General features: G+C 39.1%; 1 protein-coding gene across 2 annotated transcripts in view; it reads left to right on the top strand.

Moving 5' to 3' along the window:
* The window catches only part of ylpm1 (YLP motif containing 1), a 64,076-nt gene extending 53,895 nt beyond the window's left edge, over positions 1-10,181 (top strand). The window contains exons 18-21 of one of the 2 annotated variants that reach the window (XM_056294383.1): positions 5,179-5,230; positions 8,655-8,782; positions 9,035-9,223; positions 9,911-10,181. In XM_056294383.1, coding sequence (XP_056150358.1) covers positions 5,179-5,230; positions 8,655-8,782; positions 9,035-9,181 — 327 coding nt within the window. In that variant the 3' untranslated portion in view covers positions 9,182-9,223; positions 9,911-10,181. Of the gene's footprint in view, positions 1-5,178; positions 5,231-8,654; positions 8,783-9,034; positions 9,224-9,910 lie in introns of those variants that run through there. The other variant, XR_008811405.1, reaches the window with a different exon arrangement.
* Positions 10,182-14,890: the final 4,709 nt, after the last annotated feature.

The following is a 14,890-nucleotide window of genomic DNA, read 5'->3' as shown; positions in this document are numbered from 1 at the left end:
CCACCGGAGGTAACACGGGGATTCGAACCGGCAATCCCTGTGTTGATAGGCAGCAGAATAGACCGCCACACTACCTGGACATCTGTGCTCAAAGATTAACAAAATTCACCTTTGAATTAATAATTCCTGTCCTAAATTTGGTGATCTGTCCACCTAATTTTGCAGTACAATTGTACTCAGTTACAATTGTTGAGGGTGCAGTGTGTTAATGTGTGCATGGAATACTAATTTGACCACGAATTTTAAAGCTGAAAAATAATTTCAACTTCTCAGTCTTGTTCTCATTGCCTCTATTTGCAGGCTGCAGCGTCTAATGAATACTCAGCATCTTTGAACAAATCTTAGCAGGCTGTTTGTATAATACCAAACATATTACTTTGTGTTGGCTCTGCGTGCATATAGGACATTGTCTTTATATTTTTGAGGCACTCAGGCATTTAATGCACAGAACATAAGATTCTCAGTTCAGGCACAAAAACAAGCCTGACCGACAGCACTGGAAATACTGCTGTACAAACCTACACAGTCATGACCCAATCAAGAAACATGTCTAAATCTCCCATCATTCGTTGCTCTTATTCATAAATCCCTGTTTATCAACTGGCTGATCAGGATAGAAACCAACTATCTGTAACCACCAGGCACACTGTCTGTCCCTGTTTTGGCATATTGTCTGTCACTTTTTTCCCCCTCATTATTATTAATGCATACGTTATATTCTGAATGAAATGTTGTGAATAGTCAGGAATTGTCTATGTCCTTGGATCTCAAGTACAACACCTTAATAGAGGCAGAAGTAGTTGACTTTTTTTTTTTTACAAATAGGGCACAAATTATCCCAAAAACATGGCAAACATACTGTTGTAACAAGAAATATTCATTTCAATCAGACAACAATATTATAGTTTTTGATTGTTTCCAAAGTAAGCTCATTGTAAATGACTTAGCAAACCTATAAACAATAATAATGAAAATTTAGCAGAAAATGCCATATGTTGGAAAAATCTAAAATGGTTGTGAAATTACAAAAAGAGTTGGCATAAACTGCAACGACAGTCAAGGATTCATCTTTTTCTACTTAAAACTGAGAAGTATAACACGCAGCTGGCTGAAATGGCCTTCTTTTTTTCTTTTTTTTCTTTCTTTTTGTCCAGTATAATATCAGTAATAGAGCTCAAGACCACCAGAGAGCTCTAAAATCCCTCTGTGAGAAAATATGATGAGTGCTGGAGTCCCCTGTCTTTGACTTCTGTGAAGTAACTTGGCATCAATTTAAGCATTTGACATCTTCTGTGATAGCTCATTTTAATCGGGATTTGACTGCCAATACAGTTTTTGTATCTGTGCTGTCCTTGACAAAATATTGCAAGCGTGTCATTTCTTGACAGAAAAACGTGTTGAATGCATCTTTGGAGCTTGTCTTTTTTCCATCTTTTGCTAGTTTCCCTTGCTATCTGGAGTAGAATTTCACAACAGAGATCCCAAAAAAAAAGAAAAAAAAACTACTACCAGGAGCAATTTGAGTTCAGTGGCTGAATAGAGCTTTTGTTTCAATTTAAACAGTCCACACTAACAATCATATAACATCTTTTCACAGTTTTAAAGTGCTGATAGCTTGAATCCATACTTTCTAGGCTCTACATTTGTACTGCACAAACTTTATAATCAGTAAAAATAAGTAAACCTTTGAAACGTTTTTGTTATGTTTTGCTTTGTTATAAAGTTGTTTTTTTTCTCTTGCTGCTGCCGTTGAGTCCCAAGTAAACTGTAAATAATTACTGAAGATTTCACTGAGAGTCTCTGTGTCTCTCTTGTCTTTGTAATGTCAGAAGGGATGTCCATGGAATTCCTGACAAAATAACACTTGGTTCAGTTGTTATTCTAGTATAAAAACAAAAGAGTACATAAGAAACCTTATGTTGATGAGGTTCAATGTCTCAGCAGTTAATATAGCTTACAGCATGAATAGACATTCAAAGTCAAAAATGAGAATTCCCGAGGCAAAACCTTTCCTTGTTGCTGTCCCTGGACAAGAGAATATTTTGGGAACACCTAGGTTCTGTGTAATACTTTTCCACTATATTAAACTACCCCACTGAGTTCATATATTTCATATATGCCGGCAGCCATACCAACATGTACCCTGGCTCTGCCAAATGACAGAAGCTAAGCAGGTATTGGCTTGGCTAGTACTTGGATGGGAGCCCTCCTGGGAAAACTTGAGTTGCTGTCAGAAGTGGTGTTGGTGGGCCAGTAGGGGGCAGGCTTCCCTCTGGTCATAATAAAAACAACAAATATCAAATCCCAGTGCAGTGACAGGGACACTGTGCTGTCGGAGATGGCGTCCTTCGGATGAGACGTTAAACCGTGTTCCTGACTCACTGTGGTCATTAAAGATCCCATGGCACTTATCGCAAAGAGTAGAGGGTTCCCTGGTGTCCTGGCAAAATTCCCAACCTGACTCTCTCTAATCCCCCCCCCCCCCAATGTAACTGGCTGAATGATTCCTTTCTCTCCACCTCAAGCTGATGTGTGGTGAACATTCTGACACAAAATGGCTGCCGTGCATCACCAAGGTGGGTGCTACACATTGGTGGTGGTTGAAGTGAGTCACCCCCTTCAACGTGAAGCGCTTTGGGTGTCTAGGAAAGCGCTATATAAATGTAAACATAATAATTATTATTATATAGCAAATGTCAACTTTTTTGCAAGTTTAACCCAAAGACCATACCTTTTAATGGTTAAACATATTGCTCTAATAACAGTGAAAACAAATCCGGCTAAAGGCACCTACTATTTTTAACATGGACAAAAATGGTCAAGAAATGTAAAATTGTCATGTTACTCAATTGTGATTGCATCCACATTGCAGTAACAAAACAAAAAAAAACAAAAAAAAAAGGCCTTCTCTTCACGGACAATCCAAGCAATTAAATCATAGCATGCCTGGCAAAATGTCCTTTATTTCCTTCCAATACACCAAGAAGCCACTTTATTCCACACTCATATCTAATAGTGCTTGTTCATGCATCGTTATAATCATAAGCAAGAGATCACAACATATACATTCTTATGATTGTCTGCATTCTTTTTGCAGCTTCATTTGCCTGTTATTCAGCTCACCTTTCAACTTGTCTAATTCTTGCCATTTTCCTCTGTCTCTCAACAAGCTGTTCTAGCCCATGTAGCTTAGTTAATTGCAAATTGGTCCAACAAATGTAATGCCTCATTTCCTGTTTGTGACCATTATGTGGCAGATCACAACCATGCACCCCACTTTGTGTAGGAATAATCTACTTTATGTTGGTGTGCTTAGTGAACTGATTGTGTTGTCATAGTACACCATTTGAGAAAGCTCCCACCAGATGGGAACTTTTACAGCAATGAAGGATGCCAGCAAGAGGTCTACTTGTCATCAGATGAAGCTATGCAAGATTCGTGGAATATAAATTAAGTCCACAAAATAATAATGATTGTGATAATGACGACAATATTGCTTTGGAAAACGCAGTAATGAAGAAATGAGTGAGTTCTTGCCATACCAAGCACATTGGCTACAAGTTGCAGAAATACATCTTAAAAACTAAATGTGTTTCAAAATGTGCTATAAATATGTAAATACCAGTATAACAGAGTTGTAATTTGTGATCACAAAGTCCAAACATGTAGTTGGTAAAAATTTAAGTGTATTAACTTGTAAAAGTTAAATATTCATCCAATGAAATGAACAGATACATTTCCCTATAACTGTTATTGAATGGGGCTGCACTGTGGCGCAGTGGTTAGCGCAGTCGCCTCACAGCAAGAAGGTCCTGGGTTCGAGCCCCAGAGTAGTCCAACCTTGGGGGTCATCCCAGGTCGTCCTCTGTGTGGAGTTTGCATATTCTCCCCATGTCTGTGTAGGTTTCCTCTGGGTGCTCCGGTTTCCTCCCACAGTCCAAAGACATGCAGGTCAGGTGAATTAGCTGTACTAAATTGTCCCTAGGTGTGAATGTGTGTGTGTGTGTGTTGGCCCTGTGATGGACTGGTGGCCTGTCCAGGGTGTCTCCCCACCTGCCACCCAATGACTGCTGAGATAGGCTCCAGCATCCCGCGACCCTGATTGGGATAAGCGGCTTGGATAATGATGGATGGATGTTATTGAATGGCCATAACAGCCCAGACAAAATAACTTCCTTGTAAATGCTAGAGGATTTTATTGGTTCTGTGTAAATTCTTTGGTAAATTGTGAAGATGTTAATGTTACTGCTCTTGGTAACTGAACTTTGTTGCTAACTGTTGTATTGTGCATTGCATTTGCAAGAACGGGGGACCATGTTAATGCAGCCGTGTTACTGAAGATCCAGTTGACCAAATGATTTTATAGAATAAAGAATTATTTTTACATTTTAACAAAAAAGGAAAGCTACCACTAAAAACCAAAAAAGTCACTGAAAACCTTTTAAGATTTCATACCTACTGGTGTCAACATTTGCAGAACTCTAGTTGTAGTAATACGGCAAAAAATAGGTTCAGTGCTTTCACTCTTGTGATGTTAATAACTGGTTTATCAACAGGAATTCTAAAGTTGTTTTTGTTTTGTTTTTGTTTTGTTTTTTGCTTGTTGGTTGGTTTGTTCATTTCTTCATTTTAATTTTACTTGATGAATAAATGTACAAACTGGAGTTTGGAAAAAAAAATCCTAACTGTATGTTATTTAGCTAATATAGGCTTATTGGCATGTGTTTTAATTAAACTGGGTTAAATTTGACCTCAATGCAAAAGGGGTTTCCCTCATCTGGGCATTATGGCACTCTGTGCCTTAATGTCCTTAAGCCCTGACCATAATACCACAGCATTGTGGTGCAGAATTCAGGTTCTGAAAGGCAGAGCCAAGACTCTTGTCTATGCTTTACTCTTTTTTGCATGTAGATGAGAGGCCTGAAACTAACACACAAGTTAGGAAGATGTCATTACATTAAAATGTTTGCATGCCATTGTCCAATTGAAATGTCTGTCATGTTTCATGCCGTATCATTCCTGCAGTTGTCCTAGATGACCTTTGCTCTTCAAACCTCTAACCCTTTTAAGCAGTTTTCTCTTTTCAACCAACCCCTCTCTTCTTCCTACATTCTCTCCCTCTCCTGGTCCCTTTGCTACTCGGAGGTTTAACTGTTGCAGTGTTTCTCTATAATATAGGGCTACATTCCAAAAAGCAAATGGGAGATGGACACTTCTGAGGCAAAACTCGGTAGGTATTCCCTTTATCAGCAGGCTCTCTTTACCGTCTTAGTTTGATTGTGTTTTCTTGTATCATAGAGGATTCAAAGGTTTCCATTTTTCCACCTTAGTTCTTGTACATGTTCTATTGATCTCCATTTACCGGTTTGATTCTCCATCCTGACATGAGGTCTATGCATTATGCAAACACTAAGAACAGGGTGCAAGCTAAAGCCAGTGCCAGCTCAGCAGTCAAAAACAATTTGCTTGTGTTTGCCCCACAACCATCATGTATTGTATAATATCTACAGTGGATATAAAAAGTCTACACACCCCAGTTAAAATGGTAGGTTTTTGTGATGTAAAAAAATGAAACCAAGATAAATCATGTCAGAACTTTTTCCAGCTTTAACGTGACATTGCAACCTATAAAATTCAAGTGAAAATCAAACGAAAACCTTGGGGTGAGGGTGGGGTGGGGTGGGGGGGGGCTTAATATGGTTGCATATGTATGCATGCCCCTGAACTAAAACTTGATTGAAGCGCCTTTTCATTTTATTAGAGCACTCAGTCTTTTTGGGTAAGAATCTTATCAGCTTGGCACCTTTTTGTGGATTTTTTTTTCCTCCCCAATTGTATCCGCCCAATTACCCTACTCTTCTGAGCCGTCCCAGTCGCTGCTCCACCCCTTCTGCTGATCCGGGGAGGGCTGCAGACTACCACATACCTCCTCTGATACATGTGGAGTCACCGGCCTCTTGTTTTCCCTGTCAGTGAGGAGTTTCGCCAGGGGGACATAGCACATGGGAGGATCACGCTATTCCCCCCAGTTCCCCCTCCCCCCCGAACAGGTGCCACGACCAACCCGAGGAGGCGCTAGTGCAGCAACTAGGACACACACCCACATCCGGCTTCCCACCCGCAGACATGGCCAATTGTGTCTGTAGAGACACCCGACCAAGCCAGAGATAACACGGGGATTCGATCCAGATGAGCTTGGCACATCTTGACTTGACTATATTTTTCCACTCTTCCTTGCAGAAACATTTTAGAACTGCTAAACTGAGGAGGCATCTCCTGTGCACAGCCCTGTACGGGTTACCTGACAGATTTTCTATTGGATTCAGGTCTGGGCTCTGTCTGGGCCTTTCCAAAACATTGATCTTGTTTTGGTGAAGCCATTCCTTGGTCGATTTGGATGTATGGTTTGGGTTGTTGTCGTGCTGAAAGGTGAAATTCATCTTCAGCTTTCTGGCAGATGCCTCAAGGTTTTGCATCAAAATCAAGTAGTATTTGAAGCTATTTGTGATTCCTTCCATCTTGAGTAAAGCCCCAGTTCCAGCTGAAGAAAAGCAGCCCAAAAAGCCTGATGCTGCCACCACCACCATGCTTCACTGTTGGTCTGGTGTTCTTTTGGTTATGTGCTGTATTGTTTTTGCACCAAACATAGCTTTTGGAATTATGGCCAAAAAGTTCAACCTTGGTCTCTTCACACCATAACACATTTTCCACATGTTCTTGGGAGACCAGCAGAATTTAGCTGGGCTTGGATATTTATTTATTCCTTGTGTGAAAAGGCTTCCATCTTACCACCCCACTCCATAGCCCAGACATATGAAGAATACAAGAGATTGTTGTCACATGTAGGGAGCAACCGGTACTTGGCAGATGTGACTGCAGCTCCTTTAATGCTGCTGCAGGCCTCTTAGCAGCCTCCCTGGCCAGTTTTCTCCCTGTTATCTCATCAGTTTTGGAGGGTTGTCCTATTCTTGGTAACAACACTGTTGTGCCATATTTTCTCCACTTGTTGATAATTGTCTTCACTGTGTTCCATGGTATATCTAATATCTTGGAGATTCTTTTGTTCCCCTCTCCTGATCGATACCTTTCAACAATGAGATCCCGTTCATGCTTTGTAAGTTCTGTGTGGACCATGGCTTTTGCAGCTGAATGCAACTAAGAAGATATCAGGAAAATCCTAAAGGAACAGCTGAACTTTCTTCTTTCTTGATTGTTTGTCACTTTATTTTTATAGGTTGCAACATCATATTAAGAGTGGGAAAAGATTTGACGTGATTTATCTTGGTTTCATTGTTTTACATCGGAAAAGCCTGGCATTTTAACAGGGGTGTGTAGACTTTATATCCACTGGATGCAGTACACTTACTATGTTAATGCAGTATTTATAAGTGTACAGTTTTATATGAAACAAATCTCATGTAGTTTTTCATATCTTGATAATGTGCATAATTAGAAATGGTCCATTTCTAAGTTGATGGACTCTTTCTAATCACTTGACGATTGTCTGTCCAAGCCTTTTTCTCAATATGCCTGATGCACAGTATTCTTTTTACAACTTCAGTTGACTTGACCTAAAGAGGGTCACTTTGTAAAATATCCCTTGTTGGAGAACGTAAATGAACTTGGAATTCATTAAAGCTGCTGTAGGTAACTTTTTCTTTTAACATTAATTTGCCCTATTTGGTGAAATTCCCATTATATACCGACTGGTATCGATCAAGTAAATATATTGTGAGAAAAAAAAATCTTGTCTCTCTGGCTTACCCTGGGGCTGTACTCAGATTCACAAAAAACATTTGTCTTGAATAAAATCAGTGGTTGCTAAGGGGCACCCCTAACTCGGTACCAGTCATGTTGTGTGCACACACACAACATAGGACAGCCAACACCCCCTACCCACCCCTCAGTCAAGCACTGTTAGTCAAAAAAGTGTTTTTTCGTGAACAGAGATTTGCTGAAAAAATATATTTTTTAAATGCATAGATTATCAAAGACTATTTGAATTTTGCCACTTATGGGCAAACTCAAGCACATGCATCAACGTCGTTTGGAGGGAGGGGTTACAGGAGGGAAGTGAATGGGGGAGTGTGTGTTTTGGAGGGTGTTAAATGCTCACCTCTCCAACGTTACCTAGAGCAGCTTGAAGCTGAACTTGCATTCGCAGTGTAAATATAGACTACAGCCAGTATCAAATGTTAACCGAGACCAAGTTTTGAACTTTGCCCATCATTGTGTAACCCCCCCACATGAGTATATAAAGGTTTAAATTTCATATGCTAACTTTATTTCTAGGTAAAACAGCAAAGTTAAAACAGGCCTCTGTTTCCACCTGGCTATCTGTAATCAGCAGTAAAATGTTACCGAAGTAGTCATCGGCATGAATACTAAGCTTAGAAAATGGATGGATATATATACTACCTTAACAGCCATTGAGGTACAATCCAGTAAGACATTAAACCTCACTATAGATCTGCTCGATGACCATTCGTACTGAGCTGCATCCAGATATGAATGTAGTTAACTTGTAGAGAGTAGTGCAGGAAGAGGACCGTGTGTGCTTAGGCCAGCCGCTCCGGATTGCCTAAACCTAAGGCTTAAAGAAATCTGGATGAGAGATAGAAGTGACATGGACAGCATTTTTGGTTTTTATACAGACAAGTTGGATGGCCTGATGGGTGGTGGGAAGAGGAAGCGTGAGGGGGAAGGCATGGCAGATATTGAGGACTTCCTTCAGCTGCCAGATGACTATGCCACACGCATGTCGGAGCCGGGAAAGAAAAGGGTAAATTGGCATGCCATTGGCACCACAGGCCCATTTCTTTGGTCATTATGAAATGATTTGCCAAAGAGAGGTGCTGCAGCAAGAAAAGAAAATGAATATATCCCTAATGTTTTAAAGTTAGTCTTTAATTACATAAGTAAACATGTCTTACCATTGAATAGTACCAAAATCATCTTGTGAAGGTTAAAGCGATGTTTACTTGTCCATTTCCTACTTGTGACACAACATCCTGGTCTATATCTTTTGTTCAAGGTTCGATGGGCTGATCTTGAAGAGCAGAAAGATGCTGATAGAAAGCGGGCTATTGGATTTGTAGTGGGTCAGACTGACTGGGAGAGAATAACTGATGAGAGCGGCCAGCTGGCACAGAGAGCTCTCAATCGTACTAAGTATTTCTAAGAAGAGAATGTCACTGTCCTATTCTTGTCCATTCATTAACAGGTGTGTATCTTTGCTTACTGCATTACATTTTTCCATGTAGGCTTTTGATGTTATTTCTTGCAAATGAAGGTAGAATAGTAAGCATATCGATTCTGTGGAAGGAAATCGTTTTTATTTTTAGCTTAGCAGCTAAATATTGCCATTCAGATGGTCTCCCAAGTGTTGCACTTTTAAAAAGATAATGAAGACATAAACTTTCCTCCTATATATCACACTACCATCATGATACCAGTAAGCATTCCACGCTACCTTGTTGATAAGAAAAAAATTCTAAAAATGATATCAGTTAACTGAAAGCTAAATGACTCGGGCTCATTGGGCTAAAATTGATTCACCCACACAATCTTACCCCATTTACTCTGTCTAGGAAAGCAGTAACCCTGAAACGAATGTGCTCTTTTTTCACATATTTTACAAAATAGATTTTGGCTAAAACTGTGTGCATGAATCAAATATATGCAGAGCAATACACAATAGGTCCATCTATTTTACCGCCTCTTTATTTTTTGATACTCCATAGTTGTTGTTTTTTCTAAGACGTATAAGAAATCTCACAAACTTGAATTTACAAAGCTTTATTTTGTTATGAACAGTTAGACTTTTTGTGCTAAAATATTTAAACTAGTGATTGAGGCAGCACAAACATATGTTGGGGGAAACTGTTATTAATAACTTTTTTTTTTGCAGGTTCACAATGTGAAAACCCCAAGTCTCATCTTTGCTGAAACGTCAAACGAAGATATTACTGTACCCATTATTGTTCCCAGAGATAGGGTTAAAATGCAAGTTTCTTTGTGTTTTGAGTATTCTTGATAGATGGAATTGTAGTATTTCAACTGGTATGTATTTCGTATTTGTTTGCTTTGCTAAGGTTTTATATTATTCAAGTTCTGTGTATACCTGTAGCTCTCGCACCGTACAATTTTGAATTTGAACAGAATAAAAGAATTTCAGTTATTATCCATTTGTTGAGGCTTAACTGAGTTATTGTTTTGAGTTTGAATAGTTAATGCTTTGAGAAGACTTAAGCCGAGCACACACCGGTGCAGAAGGAGCGCATAAATTCAAAATGATATGTATCACATGCCATTTGTTCCACGAACCAGAAGAACAAGCCAACAAGCATCACATATGAAAAGCGCTGCTTTTAGCACTACTCTTATCACCATTCATCACCTTTCTCTCAAAGAAATTATGAATCTGTTGGAGCATCGATGCAGGACAGTAGGACAGTGTTGTGAACAATGACACATGTCAACCTGAGGCTAGACGCTGCCCGTGTATGAATTTTTTTTATTGAAATGAGACAATGAGCGTCTTCCGTGACATATGTTGACCACTACCACTGTGTTCTGGTCTTAATTCACAATATAGAAAGTCCAGCTGGAAAGCACTCTCACTTGTACTCAGAAACCTCAACTATTCCTTTTAAAACCTTTTGGGATGTCCATATTTTTTTTTTTAAATCCAGAATAATTCCAGAGAATTTAGTCTGTACAGCATTTTACAGGGTGTGATTGAAATACACTCAACTTTCACTAATGTGAAATTTTACTGTGGCTTGAAAAAAGACCCACTACATGATGCACTACTTTAATGTGGAGCAGTGCTTTCCAGGATAGCAATGCTCTCATCAACTGACTGTTTAATTAGGCATTTGAGGGACATACTGAAATGAGAACCAGTATGCATTTGTCCCCCACAGTCATGAAAATCAGTCCAAATGTAATACATATAAAGTGATTAGTGTTTACCTTGCTCTTTAGGACATTAGTGGAGAAGAACCATGACAGAAAAGGTGTTGTTCAGTATTATAAGCCACTATCTCTGAGCAAAGTGTTATAGAGGGTCCTTCTTATTTTGACAAAAGCCGTAATTGGCAGGCACACTTAAAGCCTGGTTTCTTGTTTTAAGTTGGTGCCTGAAATGGGTTGTGGACTTGAATGACATGAACAGCATTTCTTATGACCTGTGTGCAACACTGAATTTCTCAATTGAGTCCTGTATAAGAACTTAACAACAATAATGGCATTTCCTCTCAATGTTAAACTTATGCAAAAAAATGAAGCGAAGAATATTAACCTGTGCTAAATTTACATTGAAAACAATCACTGCGGCAGTATACATGACTAAAATGTAGGATCAACAATACCAGCAACATAACACCAGTGATTATAAGACAGTACAGTGCAAATTTTCTATTTGTGTACAAGTCTATTATTAGAAGAAGCAAACAAGAAAACTCAAACATCAAAGCTGGAATCCACAACTTTTCTCCATTAATAAATTATTTTATCCATCTGCACCATACAGTTAGTTTACATAATATGAAGTTGTAGCTCTACCATAGTTGGAGACATGCTTCAGTCTTCATATACTGCTGTGGAAATGTTCACTCTCAGTGGTGCAGCTGCAAAAATGTGCATGTTGGAAACAATTGAGGCAGAGAAAAAAGTTAAAACTTGATGCAGATGTGGAAATGATTCTGTTGGACAATCGATATTGCTATAGAACAGTGTTTTATATATATATATATATATATATATATATATATATATCCTCCCACCTTTTTCTTCCTCCCGGCCACTCTTCCAAGCCGTCCCGGTTGCTGTTCCACCCCCTCTGGGGAGGGCTGCAGACTACCACATGTCTCCTCCGATACATGTGGAGTCTCCAGCCACTTCTTTTCACCTGAGAGTGAGGAGTTTCGCCAGGGGGATGTAATACGTGGGAGGATCACGCTATTCCCCCCAGTTCCCCCTCCCCCCCGAACAGGCGCCCCAACCAATCAGAGGAGGCGCTAGTGCAGCGACCAGGACACATATCCATATCCGGCATCCCACCCACAGACACGGGCAGTTGTGTCTGTAGGGACGCCCGACCAAGCCAGAGGTAACATGGGGACTTGATCCGGCAATCCCCGTGTTGGTAGGCAACAGAATAGCCCGCTACGCTACCTGGACGCCGGTTGTTATGATAAATTTTGAAGTTTGTTATACATGAGACTGTCTGTGTTAGCTTTAATTCAAGGGTCCTATTTTTACAAGGGTGGTAACACGGGGACTCGATCCGGCGATCCCCGTGTTGGTAGGCAACAGAATAGATCACTACACGACCTGGACGCCTGTTGTTATGATAAATTTTGAAGTTTGTTATACATTAGACCAGTGTTTCTCAACCCAGTCCTCAAGGAACCCCTATCCTGCAGATTTTCATTGTAACCCTGCATAGGTAGCCCTGCTTGTACTTACTCGACCAATCATCTCGCAGCACTTAATTATGCAAGGTGTGTAACATCTGACAAAATTCATTGCTGATTGGTTGAATAACTACAAACAGATACCTATTCAGGGTTGCAAAGAAAATATGCAGGATAGGGGTTCCTTGAGGACTGGGTTGAGAAACACTGCATTAGACTGTCTTGTGTTAGCTTTAGTTCAAGGGTCATATTTTTACAAGGGTGTTAACTGTTTGCTGATGAGCTGAAGGCGCACGAGCATCAATGGCTCCTACACCTTTTTTGTAGTCCGAATAAATCAGCATCAACAGTTCTGTTTCTGTCCCCTACATTGGAACTATATCACAAAACTGTTCTATTTTAATATTGATTTCCTGTCCAATGGAATTGCCGTATCTTCATTATGTTTCAAATGGATTAAATAAAGCTTATTAATGGGGGAAAGTTCCGAATTGTAGCTTTAAATAAACCAAGATAATCAAGTATCAAAATTGTGATAGGTGAATTATCTGCAGATAAATATATTTTCTCATGTTTACCTGAGTTTGATTTCTCTGCACAGAAGATTTGGGACTTGCTTGTTGTAACAGTCTTGTAGTTGTCTTATTGTAGTATCATTTTTCAAACACCTTGTTGGTTTGTTGTTCAGACCTTGTGAGCATAACCACTATTTTAGTGTATTTGTGGTGTTGGTTATGAACCTTTCACTGTGTATGGGTATACATATTGTCCAAACATCACACTGATAAGCATTATATAAATATAACAGGGGAAAGCTTTAGATCACTTGTCTGTCATTCATCTCTCCCTAATGTTGAGAGCTTTTTTTAGTTAAAAATAAGCAGTTACTCCATAGCATTTTGTGAAGTATGCCATACTGAAAAGGTGGCACTGCAGTTATCTTAGTTTTCTGTGGGATTTCATTTCACATAAATTCTTTATTAGGTAGCAGTTTGTTCCATAGTAATCCTTAATTCAGTCATTCAGCCATTACATTTAATTACTCCAAGGAAATGTACCTACCATACTGACTGGCATACAAGCACAGAATAAAGAAATGCGTTTTTTGAACGTCCAGAAATCATGCAAATTGTTGACTTTGGAGCCAATAGTTTGAAAACCAAAGATTCAGAAATGCATCTGCATTTGATCGGCTAATCAATTTTTTAACTGGAATGATTGAAGACCAGATGAAGAATCAAGGAATTGTCAGAAAATTGGAAGTGAAAACCAAGACTCATTTTATTTACCTCTGGGATTGTGAGCCGTACTGTTTTTAACAGGAAGGATGGGTGTTTATGGTAAGTATGGGAGGGAAAAGAATCACTCAGCAGACACCAGATTTTGTAAGGTGGTTTTAGATTTACTTGTGAATCTATGCAATAATTCCTTCTGTATTCCTTCTGTAATAGACGCTTATGTTCATAATCTGTCATGTACTTGCAGACTAATAATGAATGATATGAAGAAATTGCTATCTGATATTAAATAACTTCAATACAAGGTGTGGACTTCATTTGTCTTGTTTGTCAAAGGAAAGCTGCCATTGAAAACCCCCCAAAAAAACATCTGTATTATCAGTTGCTCTTTGTGTCTTCACCGTGTCTATTAAATAAAATTTAGGATATAGCAACAATTCTATTGTTTTGCTGATTATGTGCTTTGAATAAGTCGGTTGCACCATTCTATTGCACACTAAACATTACTGAGCTGTGATGTCTAAAATGTTCACCCAAAATGTGGTGCCTCCTTATATAGGATTTGATTGCTTTTTAGAGCAATTAAACCCTATATAAATTTAGTGAAGCTGCTGACATCTACAGGTTAAAAACCCATCTAAAGATTATAAACATGGCAGGCTGGTTTTGGTACTCTGTGATGTAAGCATAGCAGAATAAACACAGCTTGCAGCTAATATTAATAGTGGTTGTACCAGCACATCTATTGGCAGTGAGAGAGAGAGAGCACGAAACAACTGTCAATAGTACTGTCAATGCTGGTTCTTTATCACACCTACATCCCGACAGAGCCATTATTAATGTTATTAGCTGCAGCTGTGTTTATCCTGCTATGCTAACATCACAGAATACCAAGACCAGCCTGCCATGTTTTTAATCTTAAGATGGTTTTTAACCAGATGTCAGCAAACTCACTAGAAGGGTTATAGGTTTAGTTACTTTTTAATGCTGCTATCTTATTAAGATGTGTACATTTAAAGCATTTTGCTTTTCTATCAAAGTTCACACAAAAAGAGATGAAATCTCCCTATTGATGCTCTTGTTTTTCAAATAGGTTCAACAATATGCAGGTTGAATTTCCATAAAATATGTTTGCACATCAGGGTTAAAAAAAAACCATTTACACAATTCAAAGCTACCTGTGTCTGACACATAATGCAATAACACATGAAATGCACTCTTGCCTGACTT

This window comes from Lampris incognitus, chromosome 15, assembly GCF_029633865.1.
Source record: "Lampris incognitus isolate fLamInc1 chromosome 15, fLamInc1.hap2, whole genome shotgun sequence".
Lineage (NCBI taxonomy): Eukaryota > Metazoa > Chordata > Actinopteri > Lampriformes > Lampridae > Lampris > Lampris incognitus.
This window is presented reverse-complemented; position numbering and strand designations above follow the sequence as displayed.